We start from the raw sequence: 17,955 nt of genomic DNA on the forward strand, positions 1-17,955 counted from the left end.
AAAATTATATTTTTTTTTATCGTCTCTAAGTTGTTTAAGGGGTTAAAATACTAATTACAAAAACACAATCTAAAACATAAATAATAAATACGTTTATCTCTTACATATTTTTGCTGAGATTTTTTTATTAGAAGTATAAAGATTTTTGGGGAAATTTGATACTAAGGATCTTTTTTAGAACTAAAAAGGAAAACAAAAATATTTTACAAAATGATATATTTCGATATATAAAGTTTTAATGCAGTAATGAAACTCAAAATGATTGATAACACTTTCTAATACTTTTATGTTGCAAAAACAAAATCATGGTGCAAAATCCACTACTTTTATGTTGTAGTATATTTCTAGAAGAAATTTGGTTTCATGGTATATATTGGGTATTAAATAAAGATTGGACTATCTTCCCTTTGGCTTTGGTGTGTCATAGATAGTGATAAGAAATACCTCTTTTTTTGGGCATTATTTGTTGACAAACGATATAGAAAATTATAAACAAAATAAAGATCATTGGAAAAACATCATTTGACCAAAGATGTGTATATGTGTCCCAATCAGAAAGTTCATAACAAGTTCCTCTCTTCTCTTCTCAATTCTTATGCATCCACATCATCATTGATTTAATGCTTTTAAAAACAGAACATTACATTTATTTTTTTAAAAATGTATTACTTTTTGGACAATACAAGTTTGATACATATAACGGATTTCGCAAAATATTTCATGTTCTTTTTGCAAACAAATAATCCCCAAAAAAAACTAAAGGAAAAGAAATTCGTAAAGACCAAACTCGTAATAAAGAGTATATACTGTTTCCCCTTAAAAAAAAAAACCAACCTAAAATTAAAACCCGTGGGTTTAAGGATTTGATCTTTTAATGTTCACAAAATCGAGACCCTAAATTGCTCTCACACTCACTTCCCAATCTTCTTAGTTCAATTTCAATTTTTAGAATTAGAATCTCTGAATCCCAGATTCCGGTAGAGAAGATGAGTTTCGCGGCCTATAAGATGATGCATTGGCCTACCGGCGTCGAGAACTGTGCTTCCGGCTATATCACCCACTCTCTCTCCGATTCAACGCTACAGATTCCGATTGTTTCCGTTCATGATGATATTGAAGCTGAGTGGCCTAATCCTAAACGAGGTATTGGTCCTTTGCCCAACGTCGTTATAACCGCCGCAAATATCCTTGAGGTGTACATCGTTAGGGCTCAAGAGGAAGGGAATACTCAGGAGCTGAGGAATCCGAAGCTTGCTAAGCGTGGTGGAGTTATGGATGGTGTCTATGGTGTTTCTCTCGAGCTCGTGTGCCATTATAGGTACGTGTTTGTTGACAATTACCTCCTAAATTACTCCAATTTTGGTACTTTGACTTTGAAGTGACGATGTGATTGGTATTGGATTGTAGGTTGCACGGTAATGTTGAGTCAATTGCGGTTCTTCCTATGGGAGGTGGTAATTCTTCTAAGGGAAGAGATTCGATTATATTGACATTTCGCGACGCCAAAATTTCAGTTCTTGAGTTTGATGATTCAATTCACAGCCTTAGGATGACGTAAGAGTGTTTTGCTTTTGTTGGTTTTGGTAAATAAATAAATGAATTCAGCTTTAGTTTCAGCTCTGTCTCCTCTCAATTGTTTCTTTTGACCTATATACGAGATGTTCTGTGTCCAACTATTGTTTTAACTGTTTTATACTTCTCAAAGTTTTGGTCTTTACTTACGCATTGTTATTGTTTCTAGCGATGCAAGTTACGTAGTATTGGATCATATACTGAAGCGTTCTATTGTCTATGTCTGATTGTTTCTTCTAGTTATCTAATTTATGTACCATTGACTCCTATACATGACTTCAACAAATAATAATGGATATGTGGTTCCTTTTCAGTTCGATGCATTGTTTTGAGGGTCCAGATTGGCTTCATCTGAAAAGAGGAAGAGAGTCTTTTCCAAGAGGCCCTTTGGTAAAAGTGGATCCTCAAGGCAGATGTGGCGGCGTTCTTGTTTATGGTTTGCAGATGATCATACTCAAGACTTCCCAGGTTTTTGTTTTGGCATTATTAATCAACTTCATCTTAACTGTCGCTTTATCTGCTACAAATTTCCAACCTTCATTCTTTTCTTTTATGAACTTTATTTTGGGTTTTAGGTTGGTTCTGGACTAGTTGGAGATGATGATGCGTTCAGTTCTGGAGGGACAGTTTCTGCTCGAGTTGAATCATCTTACATAATTAACTTGCGTGATCTGGAAATGAAACACGTCAAAGATTTTGTTTTTCTACATGGTAGGTTTAGCAAGCAAGGTTTCTTCATAAACTTATCTCTGAATCAGTAGTTAATCATAAATATATTATGATGATTGTTTCTTAGCTGCTCAACTTGCATCGAATCTTGTGTCCTTGAATGGATCTAGCTTACTAAGTTGTTGTTTGTAGATTCAATACGACAACTGATGTATTCTGGTCATGATTACAGTTTGAAACAAGAGGAAATGTATTGTTTCTTTGATTTTTCAATAACTAGCTGTCTGAAATTTTAGATATTCTAGTTTTCCCAGTAGGCATAAAGAATAAACTAAGTGGTGCTTCTTTTGATTATGTGTTTTTGCATCCTGTGTCTTCTTCAGGTTATATTGAGCCTGTAATTGTCATCCTTCAGGAAGAAGAGCATACTTGGGCTGGGCGAGTTTCATGGAAGCACCATACTTGCGTGCTTTCTGCCCTTAGTATCAATTCGACATTAAAACAACACCCAGTCATCTGGTCAGCTATTGTATGTTCGTATTTTCCTCTTTGTATCTTATAATAGATCTCTTCCCAAGAAATTAAATATTTGAGTTGCACTATTAACTATATTGTAAGCTAAGGGTAGAAATTGAAGTCATCTAAAAGGTTATTGAATATCCACTGTTGTTACATGACTAGACTTTCCAATCAGCTATGACGATGCTCTATTTTTTGTTTAGAATGCTCAAAGAGTTGATCTTTCTTTAGGAAAAATTTCCTAAAATAACAAGCTATTTCATGACTGAAATAGTTACTTCGGCAAACGTTAGTCCCTGATCATACTTATTCCCATTCTTTTGGTATTTTCCAGAATCTGCCCCATGATGCCTACAAACTACTTGCAGTACCATCTCCGATCGGAGGTGTTCTTGTGTTGTGTGCAAATACAATCCATTATCATAGTCAGGTAGTTTTATATTACTTAGCTTTTGGTTGTTTCTTGTTTAAAATTCAACAATTCCAGCCACTCCACCTCAAAGTTCTACAGTTACTCACACATCTGGATACCATATATATTTGTAGTCAGCCTCCTGTGCTCTGGCACTGAACAATTATGCCTCCTCAGCTGATAGCAGGTACAGTTTTCTCGCACCTCCCCACTCTTCAAAACCTGCTTCATGCTTATGGATATAATCTTGTTACCTCAGTCTTAGTTTAGAATCCTAAAGCTTAGAATCAACTTTCAACATTTGTAAAACTCTGTTTATACTGTTAACCACATTTCTATCTCTGTGTGCGTCTGATTTCTTTCAGTCAAGAACTGCCTGCATCAAATTTCAGTGTGGAGCTTGATGCTGCCCATGGAACCTGGATATCGAACGATGTGGCCCTATTGTCGACAAAATCTGGGGAATTGTTGCTGCTGACTCTTATATATGATGGGCGGTAGTATTTTGATCTTCTTTAAAAAAAAATCTTCTGACGCTTGTAAAGCTGGCTGCAACTTATTTTGTTTAAAATATGTGAAACTGACTGCTACTTTCTTTTTTGAAGTGCTGTACAGAGACTTGATCTTTCCAAATCAAAAGCCTCTGTGCTTGCTTCGGTTAGTCAATATGTTCTTTCAGCATATTTGTACTTCAATTTGGATCCTGTTCGATTAGAGATTCCCTATGATGATATACCAAATTTCTTGCAGGACATTACTAGTGTTGGAAATTCCCTTTTCTTTTTAGGTAGCCGGTTGGGAGACAGTTTACTGGTGCAATTTTCCTGTAGATCTGGGCCTGCAGCATCATTACCTGGCTTGAGAGATGAGGTGATAGTTTAATCTTTCTTAGGCTGGTCAGAGTAACTTCTTTTTAAAATTGTTAATCCAGAACTTGAAAATTTCCTAAATTTATGCAGGATGAAGACATTGAAGGTGAGGGTCATCAAGCAAAACGTTTGAGGATGACTTCTGATACTTTCCAAGATACAATTGGAAATGAGGAGCTTTCATTGTTTGGTTCAACTCCAAATAACTCTGATTCAGCACAGGTAACAAGTTCTGTCTTGGTTAGAGTTTCGTAGAATTTTCTGTTGAGGTTCAATCTTGGAAAAATTAGATGGCTCTACTATATGAATTGGGGTTCCGTTGCAGAACATTCTCCATCTTCCTATCTATGTGTGCTTTCAATTGCAAACATTCAGTCTAAAAAAATTAATGTTGAACGGAAAATGACTTCATTAGTTTAACTACCGAAGAAAGACTTTTCCTTTGTGCAACATGTATTGTATCAATAAGAGTTAGGTAGCTTATGTTCTCCTTTCCATGAAGTTTCTCATATTTTCTTTTCCAATAAATGCAGAAATCGTTTTCATTTGCAGTGAGAGATTCACTAGTTAATGTTGGCCCAGTGAAAGATTTTGCGTATGGCTTAAGGATTAATGCTGATGCAAACGCCACTGGGGTTTCCAAACAGAGCAACTATGAATTGGTGAGCCGTTTGGGTAGAAGTTCTTATATTATACTAGCCATGGAACTGTTTTATACAAAATATAACTTGCTTAGGGTTGTTATTTAGTAATGTCTAGTTTTGAAGTATTCTTTTACGTAACAATGAAATCCTTTGTTCCACAACTTTATTTGTTGACATGCTTGCCTCATATTTGTCTAAAAACTGTAGCCCCCAAACTAAAAATCTGAATTTTGGCGTTTAGGTGTGCTGTTCTGGTCATGGGAAGAATGGTGCTTTATGTGTTCTTCGGCAGTCAATTAGACCGGAAATGATTACTGAGGTATGCGTATATCTCAAATTGTGTCTGGTATATGAGAAGATTGGGAATCGTCCATTTGTTGATCTTTTAGTTTAAAACCCTTACTCCCATTACTATGGCATGGAGAGGATTTCATTTAAAATTCATTAGTTTGTAGTGAGCTCTGAACAGAAGGCATTGTTACGACACTCTCGCGGGTTTATATCTTTCACAATTACTATCCACCACTGGGGTATTTATCTGTTTAGTATTGATATAGACAGAAAAGTGGAAATTGTTATGTGAAAAGTACAAGTTAGAACTTAGAGGGGGAGCTCACTGTAGAAAAATGGGGATGTATCCGATCTTTCCTAGTAATGCTCTGTATGTGACCTAGTCTCTTTAATCCTTAAGCACCTCTATTCCGGATGTTCTTGTGGGTAGGTTGAACTTCCAGGGTGCAAAGGAATATGGACAGTTTATCACAAGAGCTCCCGTGGTCATAATGCTGATTCTTCTAAAATGGCTGCTGATGAAGATGAATATCATGCCTATTTGATTATCAGTTTGGAGGCTCGCACAATGGTATATTTTGCTTCTGTGTGTTGGTTGTTTTTCATTAGATCCTTTTATTATCCATAGAAATACCTACAATGTTTGCCTTTTCAGGTACTTGAAACTGCTGACCTTCTCACAGAAGTCACTGAGAGTGTTGACTATTATGTTCAGGGAAGAACAATTGCTGCTGGAAATCTATTTGGAAGGTAATTAGCTGCCATATTATGTCTTTTGAGATATGCTTTTCATAGAAGTATTTTTTTCCTTTACACCCATCTATCTTATTATAATCCCCATGTAAGCTCTATCCATGGCTTCTTTTCAGTCATTGAGCTGTTTCTACTACATGCAGCTGTAAGATATACCAATATTGTGTAATATTAACTTCCATCTTTCTTTTTCAGGCGTCGGGTAATCCAGGTGTTTGAGCATGGTGCCCGTATTCTGGATGGTTCTTTTATGAATCAAGAATTAAGCTTTGGAGCCTCTAATTCAGAATCCAATTCCGGTTCTGAAAGTTCCACTGTGTCATCTGTTTCAATCGCTGATCCATATGTTTTACTTAGAATGACAGATGACAGTATTCGTCTGCTTGTTGGAGGTATGTTATGGAAAGATGAACATCTTATTGCAATAGTTGATCGTTGTAATCTATTATGAACTTGAGCATCTTGAAATGTTTTACTCAATCTACTATGAACTTTGAATTGCAGATCCTTCCACTTGCACAGTTTCCATAAGTAGCCCATCTGTACTTGAAGGCTCTAAAAGAAAGATATCAGCCTGTACTTTGTACCATGATAAAGGACCAGAACCATGGCTAAGGAAAGCTAGCACTGATGCGTGGCTTTCGTCAGGAGTTGGAGAGGCTGTTGATAGTGTTGATGGTGGACCTCAAGATCAGGGTGACATATACTGTGTGGTCTGTTACGAAAGTGGTGCCCTTGAGATATTTGATGTGCCTAGTTTCAATTGTGTTTTCTCTGTTGATAAATTTGCCTCTGGAAGACGCCACCTCTCTGATATGCCTATTCATGAGCTAGAGTATGAACTCAACAAAAATTCCGAGGATAATACTTCGTCAAAAGAGATAAAGAATACAAGGGTTGTTGAGTTAGCTATGCAAAGATGGTCTGGGCATCATACACGCCCATTTCTCTTTGCAGTATTGGCTGATGGGACAATTCTTTGTTACCATGCTTACCTATTTGATGGTGTTGATAGTACCAAAGCAGAGAATAGTTTATCTTCAGAAAATCCTGCTGCTTTAAATTCCTCTGGTAGTTCTAAGCTTAGGAATCTGAAATTTCTACGTATCCCCTTGGACACGTCTACGAGAGAGGGGACTTCAGATGGAGTTGCATCTCAAAGAATTACCATGTTCAAGAATATTAGTGGCCACCAGGGATTTTTTCTTTCTGGCTCAAGGCCGGGGTGGTGTATGTTGTTCAGAGAGCGACTACGATTTCATTCACAGGTATGATATTCTCTCGTAGAGATGATTTTGTGTTCTTGTGTTTTAAAGAACTGAAGCACTGATTAGTATGAATTCAATCTGTTAAAATTTTTGGTTTTTCTGAATCAATTTCGTTCATTTCATGCTATCACTTTTCAGCTGTGCGACGGATCAATTGCGGCCTTTACTGTTCTTCACAATGTGAATTGCAATCACGGGTTCATATATGTCACAGCACAGGTTTAATAATTTTTCTACACGTCATTTCTGTTGTTGCTTTTGCTATTCTTATTATTGTAGCATCTTGACTATCAATTTCGTTGACAAGATGGTTCATATTCATTTATATCAGGGAGTTTTGAAGATTTGCCAATTACCTTCAGCATCAATCTATGATAATTATTGGCCAGTGCAGAAGGTAAATTCCAGTTTTTTTAATCATCTTTGCTTACTGTTGATTAGATGGAAAATAATAAGTGTACAAGGACTGATCACGTTGATACCTATATTTTTGTCTAGATTCCTCTAAAGGCCACACCTCACCAAGTTACTTACTACGCGGAGAAGAACTTGTACCCGCTGATAGTATCATATCCGGTGAGTGCATTAGCATGATAATATACTCTAAATTGGTCTACCTGATCCGAATTGCATCTCTTTGGTTGCCTTCAATAAATTTGGAACTCTTTTGTGGTTGAGATGGCAACTGTGTTGCCCCAGCTCCCCGTTTTCCTTTTTAGCTATCGTGATTTTTATCCTTAATTCATATTATCAAATTTACCCTTTGCAAATTTATTCAACTGGATGCCTCTCTGAATTTCTTTCATGAATATCACAGATTCCTGATTTTGTTTTTTTTGGCTGCAGCAATATTAATAGATCATACTTGTTTGTTTTGTTTCATAGATAAACACCTAAACTAATGCAATGTTTGCATGCTTATTTAGCCATTTTCTTTTTGTTGAGAAGAAAGAAAGTTTTGTGCCAGTTATGTAATACCTGTCTATATATTTGATCCGCATCATTTGATATTTGATTATTCTATCTTACTAACACAAGCAATGTCATTTCTTTCTCCTTTTGAAGGTCAGCAAGCCGTTAAATCAAGTTCTTTCTTCACTAGTTGATCAAGAAGCTGGCCAGCAGCTTGACAACCACAATATGAGCTCAGATGATCTCCAACGGACATACACCGTAGAGGAATTTGAAATTCAAATTTTGGAACCAGAAAGATCTGGTGGCCCCTGGGAAACTAAAGCCAAAATCCCAATGCAGACCTCAGAACATGCACTGACTGTGCGAGTTGTCACGCTTCTGGTAAGTTAGCTACTAACCCGCCTAATGTCATATTTGGATCAGATCTCTCTGTTTTAATTGCAATAACCAAGCCACATTCTCTTACTCCCTGGGGTGTTTCAGAATGCAAGCACAGGGGAGAATGAAACACTTCTTGCTGTTGGGACTGCGTATGTCCAAGGGGAGGATGTTGCTGCAAGGGGCCGTGTGCTTCTTTTCTCTTTTGGAAAAAATGGCGACAATTCTCAAAACGTGGTATGTTTAATTGGGTTCTACAACCTGGGGAATCTTTTTCTTTCTTTTCATTTTCACCTTGGATGTTCGATTTATTGTGAAGCCACTTTTCTATAGGTTACTGAAGTCTACTCAAGGGAGCTAAAAGGTGCTATATCAGCTGTAGCCTCCATTCAGGGTCATCTTCTAATATCATCTGGTCCTAAAATCATCTTGCACAAATGGAATGGCACCGAATTAAATGGTGTTGCCTTCTTTGATGCTCCGCCGCTCTATGTAGTCAGCATGAATGTTGTACGTTTTACTTCCTTGGCCAGATTGCCTAGTGCTGTGTTGGTTTTATGAGCTAACTTTACTAAACTGACCTGTCTTGGCTCTGAGGACAGTTTTCTTTTACGTGATCTGGCTTTGTAAATTCTTCTTTACTTGCAGGTTAAGAGTTTCATCCTTCTTGGTGATGTTCACAAAAGCATATACTTTCTTAGCTGGAAGGAACAAGGGTCCCAACTTAGCTTACTAGCCAAAGATTTTGAATCCCTTGATTGTTTTGCTACAGAGTTCTTGATTGATGGAAGTACGCTTAGCCTGGCTGTCTCCGATGAACAAAAGAATATCCAGGTTAGCATCCTCTTATCGCCTTTAGTGTGTACTTGATGGGGTCAGGCCTTACTTATATGTACCGATCCCCAACAGATATTATATTATATTCCCAAAAAGGATGTCGAAGTTAGCAACTTAGCACTTCTCTTATCGCATATAGTGTTTACGTGGTGAGATCAGGCCTTACTTATACAGTTATATGTAGAAGATGGATTATTGTGAAAATACCTCAACTCTTAAATTGACTTGGTACTGATCCCCAACAGGTATTTTATTATGCACCAAAGATGATTGAGAGCTGGAAGGGTCTGAAACTTCTTTCAAGGGCGGAATTTCACGTTGGTGCCCATGTGTCAAAGTTCCTACGTCTGCAGATGGTTTCTTCTGGAGCAGATAAAATAAATCGATTTGCTTTGTTATTTGGTACTCTAGACGGCAGTTTTGGTTGCATTGCTCCACTGGATGAGGTCACATTCCGGAGGTTACAGTCTCTCCAGAAAAAGCTAGTGGATGCTGTTCCTCATGTTGCGGGTCTGAACCCACTCGCTTTCCGTCAATTTCGCTCAAGTGGGAAGGCTCGACGATCTGGGCCTGACAGCATAGTTGACTGCGAGTTACTATGCCAGTAAGTTTTCTTCCGCATTCTATATGTTCAAACGGTAGTAACAGACATATGACAAAATGGACCTCAAAGTAGAGAGAGCACATAGGATAATAAACTCGAAAATCACACGATAGAAGGATCATAGATGCATATCCTCATGGTTTTGAAAACATTTTGCAGTTACGAGATGCTTCCATTGGAGGAACAGCTTGAACTTGCTCACCAGATTGGGACAACCCGATATTCGATTCTCAAGGATTTAGTTGATCTCTCTGTCGGAACCAGCTTCTTGTGAAAGATCAAAGAAAAAGGCAGATCGTAATGCGTTGTTCACCCGCCGACAAAAATAGGCAGAGTCGCTTAATATGTTGTAAAAAATGCTGTAACAGTAGACAATCGTATGAACTTTGATGTTTAGTGGCATTTAGATTATGTTAAGATTCTTCTCCACTCTCTATTTGTTTCATGTCTACATTGAATCTGAATCCTCATAAAATTTGGACAGTTAATGTCAACTTTTGTTTAATTTTTGAGTATTTTTTAATCTATCATATGTTAATTTCTAATTGCAAATTGGGTTTAGAGAAATTGTGAGAAAATGAGATTACAAAATGTGGTAAAAAGCAGAAGGGCAGGCTTGATAAGATGGTGATAATGGTGTCCATGACACAAAGAGCATACACGTGCACATACTCACCACTCCACACACAAAATAGATAAACCAAATGGTACAAAAAAGTAAATTAGAAAAGTCTTAAGTTCAAATAACAAAACACAATCATAGTAACATGTTGTCTCTTTCCACCACCAATCTTGTTTTCACTTTCGAATGTCTACCAAAGTAACATCATTTTACTTACAACTTTTTTCTGTTCTTTTTGCTCCTTTCTCTCTTTTCGAATCTATTCCGTTATTGAAATTTGATTTGGGAAATTATGGATCGATTATGAAAACCCACTTCTCCGGTGGGAATTTGTAAACTTGTCACGTTACTACGCACCCAAAAAATGGTACATTCTCCTTTATTCACATCCTATTATCAGATATTCTTTAAACGGCCTATAATTGAACATTTGCTGATCCTTTTAAGGGGTTATTAACTAACAGTCGTTGATTTAGATATACCATTTACACACAAAAAAAGATCACATAAAATTAGCAAACTAGAAAAAGTTGAGGAAGAAGAATGAAAGAAGAAATGATTGGAGTCAGAAGGAGAATGTTGGTGATATGCTTAGCAGCGTGACTGCGTCTGTACTGTTGCAAGTCAGCGATTTCTCCTTTTGCCTCCTTCCTTTCTCTTTAGATCACTTTCTGATTGGATTGAATCTATTTTTCCTTCTTTTACGTTTTTTCACTTCTTATTTTTTCATACATTTTCTTTTCTCATAATGACATCAACAAAAAATAAATTCTTGTTTTTTAAAATAATAACATATTAGTTAGATGAAAAAATGGGTTATAACCAAATGGATAAACAACCCTCAATTGAATACAGTAAAGTAAAAATGGTTGACTAAAAGAGTCGATAGTATTTGTCGATTAATTGTTTACTTTAACCTAGCTAGTAATTATTGGTGAATCTAAAGTAGTGCTAATTAATTTACATCCTAAAATTCTTCCATTAATTTTGTTTACCTTACTTATGTCAGTTATGTGTCATGCCGTCATGGCAATCATCTCTAAATTAAATCTCACGATTATTTGTGATATTGCTCTAGAACATCTTTATAGTCATGTCTTGTAGTTTTTTTTCCCCATTCTATTCTATGGACGAAATATAAATATAACTTTCGTAATGCAATATTTTACGACATATGATTGAACAAATTTATAGTTTACTAGTTTCTATTAGAAAACGTTGTGTTGCATGCATTAGTTAAATAATTGGTAAATGTTACTAGCATTGCTAGAATCATTCACATTTTATGCATGTAAAGACTAAAAAGATGTTCTAGAGCAATATCACAAATATTAGAAAAGACTATTAAAACTTTGTGAAATCGATGAGCATAGTGGACTCATTTGTAAAATCTAAGTTTATTTGGTCCATATTATATATCGTATACAAAATTTGCGGCGTGTGAAGACTGTTTTGGATGAAACACGTTTTAAGACATCAATTGTTTTTTTTTTCTTCTAAAATTTCACTTATATCTACAAAAATAAATGTATAGGACAGACAGACAAAATTACTTGAGATGATAAAAGAAGATTAAGGCTTCAGTAATCGTGAATCGGGTCAAAGCTAACAAAAATGCCACCATTTAGGGATGCGTCCTCAAATCTCATAACCCAATCACTCCCACGAAGCTTCCTTCTCATTCAACATTTCAACTCCGCAAATTCCAAGTATGAAAGTATTCAATTAACCATTTATGAGTACATTTGTAAAGATTTTAATTAAGCAAGTGGGATATCTAAAGATATGCAAATACACACATATTAATGTAATGTGTAATGTGTGTACCATACGGGGGTTTTCATGCTAATTTGACGGGATGTCCCTTTCTCCAATCACTACAAATCCCGGTGCATCAGCTGGATTAATCCTATTTTATTTGATTTTTGTTAAAAAATAATTAGTTCATGTAAATATTACTATAAAAAAAAGTCCCGAACAATTAATGTTTATTGATGGAATATATATCACCAACTGTTATATACTGACGTTTTTTCTATTGTCAGTAAATAACATAACCCACACAATTAATATTAGTGATTTATCTGTCCATCGGTATCACTTGTAGTATAAGACTGATGAACTGACTAACATCTGATGGAATTTTTTTAGTGGTTCTTAATTATGTAGCAAGATATGATGCATGCATCGTGGTTTCAAAGTGTTAACTTTATATAATGGATTTATGAAATGAAATAGACATAATTGTTGATTGAGGCCAATTATTAAAATATGAACATGCATGCATCTATATCTATCGTTTGTCCGCAAATGCATGTTACGCAAATTTAGATAAATCTTCACAGCATATCCATGAGAAATATAAAAAAATGTTACTTTTTTTTTAACGTCTAGTAAAAAAAAGTAATCATCTTTAACATATTTCAATTTATATGACGAAGCTGAAATCAGCATTAGAAAGAAGAAAAACGTGAAGTTGAACAACAACAAAAAAGAACACATGTTGATTTGTCACTTAGAAAACAAATCGAAGTTAGAGATTAATCTAGAAAGTAATCAGAAGAAATTTCAAAAACTTGACATTCTTTAGGAGAAGGAATGGATCTAGCTGAATCTTTACTACAAGAGTCAAAAATTTATTGATATATAATACAGTTATACACTTGACTAAGCTTATAAGGTTTAGAATTTTATTATTTTCTTATTTTGGTAATCTATGTAACGTTTGTGATTTTTGAACAAAACAGGTCATGAAAAGCACATATAAGTTTTTACGAGGCAATATTACACCAAAGTTTATCACAAATAATTAGTTTGTTAAATGGTACTAATAAGATTTAATTCTTTGTTGTTTAATGAACTGAAGTGTTCTAACTTAAGATCCCTATATTTTCCATTTGAAATTTCGCTCCACCAATAATCGAATTAAGGAAAACGTAAAAAGCGATTAGTTTATTCGTCGATTATGATTAAACGAACAAGTTCCAAAAATGCATATTTAGAATTTCTAGTCTATTATGGCTTTGGGCTATAACCTTACGGAAATTATCAATGTAAGTTTCGTCGAAATAAAAATTTCACTTCTCTATATATCGTAAATACATAAATCTCCAAACACATGTCTTGGATTTTTTTAATAATGTATATATATATATATAGAGAAAAAAACACTTAGAAGATTTTTTTGAATTTTATAAAGAGAAATATATATTAAGAATAAGAGAGAGGAAGGCATGTAGGCATGGGATTGTGCCTCTTCATTGAACGACAATACTTCTCATCCTCACAAATGGTTGCCTTACCATTGGTTGGCATTCGCATGCATCCTCCAACTTATTTTAATTATTATTGTCGTTAATATATTAAACTACATAGAATCTTCATTATGTTTATCGTAATGCCTTCGTTACGCCTTTATTTGCTCCCCATGTGTTTACTCTTACCTCATTTTCGAACTCCAAACTTAGTTCCATAGTTTTGGAAGATTGGTGTAAATGGTCAAACGTTTTTAGAATATATATGATCATAGTTACGTCAAGATCTTCAAGAAACAAATCTGGTATACAAAAAAAATTGGTCACAAAATCACAATCAAGAAAATGTATGTGTTACATTTTATGGATAGTGAAGAATAATAAAATAGTAATAAGAATTGCTGAAGAGGACTCTCTAGTTGACATACACATCTTACATTCATTCCAACCATTTAAATAATGTAAACGAATAACAAAACGCATTATTTCAATAAATAATATTATTCTGATACTAAAATTTAAAAATCTAAAGTGTAATGATGAATAAAACACCCCACGAGCCATTCACACATCTCAACTTTTTATTCTCCTAGAAGAAACTATAGATTATATCTCTCATTATCTCACTATCTTCTCCATATACTTGTTCAATTCAATCATTCCTTTGCTTTGCTCCTAAACCACAACAAATGGCTCTCGAAACTTTTCTAATAAAACTCAAAAACGCTATTTCCTCCAAACCAACTTCTCGTCGACCACACCGATCATCTCCTCCGATATCAACCACCACTTCCTCCGTCGGAGTATTATCGTTCGAAGTAGCACGTGTCATGACCAAACTCCTACATCTCACTCACTCTCTCACCGATTCCAATCTCCTCACTCCTCGAGACCACTCTCTTTCCTTAGAAGGTCTAACCAAAATCGTCAACGGCGACGAAACATTCCACCTCAGCCTCGTTTGTGCTGAGCTCGCAGATAGTCTCGCCCACGCAGCTAACTCTGTTTCAAGACTGAGCAACCGCTGCACCACGGCCAGCCTCCGTTCTTTCCACCGCTTATTCCATGAATTTGCCGACATGGGTCGTGACCCTCATGGATGGGTCATGAACTGTAAAGACACAGAAGCTAAAAACAAGAAAATCGAAAGGTAAACCAAATTTCTCTATATTTAACACACAAAAAACAGAGTAAAAACAGAGCAAGAAAACAGAGTACAACACAGAGATTGATTTTGTTTTTTCTTTGGTTAATGGAAACAGATACGTGAGCGTGACGACAGCTTTGTATAGAGAGATGGAAGAAATGGCGATATTAGAGAACTCTCTACGAAAACAAAGTTTACAGATTGGGATCGAATTCGAAGAAGAAGAAGACTACGAGAACAAGAAAGATGTTATGAAAGTGATAGATCTACAGAACAAGATTGAGAGACAGAAACAACATGTCAAGTATCTAAAAGACAGATCTCTCTGGAACAAAAGCTTCGACACTGTCGTGTTGATTCTCGCCAGATCGGTATTCACAGCACTCGCTAGACTCAAATCCGTCTTCTCCTCCGCCGCAGCCACTGGGTACATGGTTCCGACCGTCGTGTCTTCTCTCCCTCGTTCTCTCTCTTCTTCTTCTTCCTCTATGAATCTTGTTCACCCTAGCCCAAACGACGAAGAGAGAGACAAGACGACGACGTCTTCTGCGTTTCTTGAAGAAAGCTCAAGACTATTGAAACCACCGGAGACAACTCTCGGCGGAGCTGGCGTGGCGCTTCACTACGCGAATCTGATAGTAGTAATGGAGAAGATGATAAAGCAACCTCAGCTTGTAGGTCTTGACGCGAGAGACGATCTGTATTCAATGTTACCGGCAAGTGTGAGATCGTCACTTAGGTCAAGGCTAAAAGGAGTTGGTTTCACGGCGACGGACGGTGGTTTAGCGACGGAGTGGAAGGCGGCTTTAGGTCGGATCTTACGGTGGTTGTTACCATTGGCGCAGAATATGATTAGGTGGCAGAGTGAGAGAAGCTTTGAGCAGCAACACATGGCGACGGCAACGAATAGTCAGAACAGAGTGATGTTAGTTCAAACACTAGTGTTTGCAGATAAAGTTAAGACAGAAGCAGCCATAACAGAGCTTCTTGTTGGGTTGAATTACATCTGGAGATTCGAAAGAGAGATGACTGCGAAAGCTCTGTTTAATCTACAGTGTCCTCCTACTAATTACAGCTAATTTTGTGTAGAGTTTTTTGTCTTCTTCTTTTTTTTTTTGTTTGATGGGTTAATGTTGATTTCTTGTTTTTTTTTGGTTTAGTTTGATAATACGAATTATGAAAGTGATTTGGGTGGGGTATGATGTGATGTGTAACAATGTAGATATTGGAATGAATTTGAGTGATTGTTTTCTTTCTATTTAGAATGTAATTGACGAAGAATGAATACATGCTAGTGATTTGTATTAAGTTTAGACTCAAAAAGTCAAAAGTATGTGTATGCGTAATCAAATCTTTGAACAATCTTTTGTTTTTTTACAGCGTTTCTCACATATCTTATTTACATTTGTCATAACAAAACTAATTAACAATACGTTTATGTTTAATTAAACTGATTTTATTTTATTTCTTCACCGTTTTCTCTTGATTCTTTTTCTTTTGTTGAAGTCTTGATTTTTTTTTATTTTTTTTTCGTATTGTTGAAGACTTGATTTTTTCTCTTTTTTTTTTTCCGATTTAAGTTGGGAAAAATTAACTTTGTTCTGTAAAACAAAATAGTAAAATCGTATGCAAAAATTGTCTCTAGGTCCTAGGATGCTAGAACCATAAATGGGAGTATTTACTATTTAGTGGTTAAGGGTTATACTTATAGATGGATCTCATAGGTAAAGTTGTTTGCTTTACTGACTCCTTTAGTTGGAAGGAGCCGAAATTAGAAAAGAATAGTTTCAGAAAAAGTTCTACATATGAATATTGATGATATGAATCGAGAGAATAAAATTAGATGTCGAATATATCAAGTGCACCTATAATGCTTTAAAATTCGTTTTGACTTTACAAAGAAAAGTACTAATCAATAGTTAGACTTGGATGGGTCCAGCTCATGCTAGAGATCAAGAGTCAACTAACCAAAGTTTTGTGTTTGCATAATTCTTTGATGGATTAGGTTTAGGGAAATTGAGCTGTTTAGCCATTAAAAATATTGATAATGATGTGAAATGATTTTTCAAATCATGTTACTGATCATTAGGAAACATGGAATTTTATGTTGTTTTTCTTCCTGAAGAATCCTATAAATGTTTAAAATGAAATTATATGCTAAATGTTTAAATGTTAAGACGTTTTTTTTTTTTGGCAAATGTTAAGACGTTAAGATGGTGAACGTTAGGGCGTATATATTTGATATATAACTAGGATTTTATATCATTCTACTGTTAGACGTAAAATTCTGTTTAATATATATAATTAAAAATTGTTTACAATTAATCTTCTTTGTTGTGGATCGGACCCATAAACTCTACATATTGTTCTCTGAATGATTTTTTTTGTTCCTAATGTTACATAGCGACTTAGTCCATAATTTAAAGGTTTTCTCTACATTTTTTTCTAGTTAGTTTTCGAATTAACTTACATATCTTGTAACTTAGAGATCTACATAACTTTATTGCTAGTAATGTTTTTTTTAGGTATAACACAATCCGTTGATTCTCTAAGGTTAGTAATAATGGCTTTGTTAATAATTTAGGTTTACTGGATCCTAACAGTGGGCCAAGAAGACCAGCCCAGTCGAAAACTAAAGTAAATGTCTGGAAGGTGGAGAGTGTAAAGTCCCACATCGGTTGCAAGAAACAAGAAGGCTTCGAGACTTGAGTATAAAGTAAAAACTAATGTGATCGAGTAAAGTACTTACCTGGACGGGGTCAACTCGTGATCAAGAAGACGAGTGGCCTAGGCTAGTGACTTCCATTGCACTTAAAGGAAGGGTGCTTAGCCTAAGGTCTTCCCATGTGGAAGAGCCTGCGTCATTATTTGTGGCAGAGGGGGTTTGCGTTCGCGCAGCCCCTACCATTCTCAGTCTTCAAATGTTTCTATTATTTCATTGCTAATTTTGGTTATTCCTTCACTTTTATTGTTCTTGCAACACATTCTAAAATCCTTATGGATATGTAGTATGGACGAATGTATGCTATAAAGAAAGGGCGAGTATTGATCCATGACCCATCCCTAAAAGTATTCATTTATTTTTTGTTTGGCTCTCTTAATGGGTTGGTGGAATGTGTGTATATGAGATAAACACTCTTCTATTGAATGATTTATGATTGAATTACAAAAGAAGACGCTAGTGTTCCCAAATGAGAAATC

General features: G+C 35.6%; 2 protein-coding genes and 1 long non-coding RNA gene across 7 annotated transcripts; all 3 read left to right on the top strand.

Moving 5' to 3' along the window:
• The first annotated feature begins 741 nt into the window (after nucleotides 1-741).
• CPSF160 (cleavage and polyadenylation specificity factor 160) lies at nucleotides 742-10,236 on the top strand. 4 transcript variants are annotated; one of them, NM_001344950.1, is made up of 27 exons: nucleotides 770-1,318; nucleotides 1,408-1,554; nucleotides 1,887-2,040; nucleotides 2,148-2,283; nucleotides 2,625-2,770; nucleotides 3,095-3,190; nucleotides 3,307-3,359; nucleotides 3,538-3,669; nucleotides 3,778-3,829; nucleotides 3,923-4,042; nucleotides 4,132-4,263; nucleotides 4,575-4,703; nucleotides 4,927-5,004; nucleotides 5,407-5,547; nucleotides 5,632-5,726; nucleotides 5,925-6,121; nucleotides 6,234-6,997; nucleotides 7,136-7,216; nucleotides 7,329-7,394; nucleotides 7,496-7,573; nucleotides 8,063-8,293; nucleotides 8,396-8,527; nucleotides 8,624-8,800; nucleotides 8,939-9,124; nucleotides 9,200-9,273; nucleotides 9,373-9,731; nucleotides 9,891-10,236. In NM_001344950.1, exons 1-26 carry the CDS (start codon nucleotides 987-989, stop codon nucleotides 9,395-9,397), a joined length of 3,954 nt encoding a protein of 1,317 aa, NP_001331729.1. In that variant the 5' UTR covers nucleotides 770-986; the 3' UTR covers nucleotides 9,398-9,731; nucleotides 9,891-10,236. The 4 variants fall into 4 exon arrangements, with proteins under 4 accessions (NP_199979.2, NP_001331731.1, NP_001331729.1 ...); NM_124545.3 differs by lacking the exon at nucleotides 9,200-9,273 and having other exon boundaries at nucleotides 742-1,318; NM_001344949.1 differs by having other exon boundaries at nucleotides 746-1,318; nucleotides 9,200-9,731.
• A 3,924-nt stretch (nucleotides 10,237-14,160) lies between these two features.
• AT5G51670 (hypothetical protein (DUF668)) lies at nucleotides 14,161-16,381 on the top strand. 2 transcript variants are annotated; one of them, NM_124546.3, is made up of 3 exons: nucleotides 14,230-14,757; nucleotides 14,870-15,871; nucleotides 16,261-16,381. In NM_124546.3, exons 1-2 carry the CDS (start codon nucleotides 14,297-14,299, stop codon nucleotides 15,831-15,833), a joined length of 1,425 nt encoding a protein of 474 aa, NP_199980.1. In that variant the 5' UTR covers nucleotides 14,230-14,296; the 3' UTR covers nucleotides 15,834-15,871; nucleotides 16,261-16,381. The 2 variants fall into 2 exon arrangements, with proteins under 2 accessions (NP_001318781.1, NP_199980.1); NM_001344952.1 differs by lacking the exon at nucleotides 16,261-16,381 and having other exon boundaries at nucleotides 14,161-14,757; nucleotides 14,870-16,111.
• A 971-nt stretch (nucleotides 16,382-17,352) lies between these two features.
• AT5G07745 lies at nucleotides 17,353-17,772 on the top strand. The gene has a single exon (NR_143026.1). It is a non-coding gene; the product is annotated as an other RNA (long non-coding RNA).
• The last annotated feature ends 183 nt before the right edge of the window (nucleotides 17,773-17,955 follow it).

This window comes from Arabidopsis thaliana, chromosome 5 (assembly GCF_000001735.4).
Source record: "Arabidopsis thaliana chromosome 5, partial sequence".
NCBI lineage: Eukaryota > Viridiplantae > Streptophyta > Magnoliopsida > Brassicales > Brassicaceae > Arabidopsis > Arabidopsis thaliana.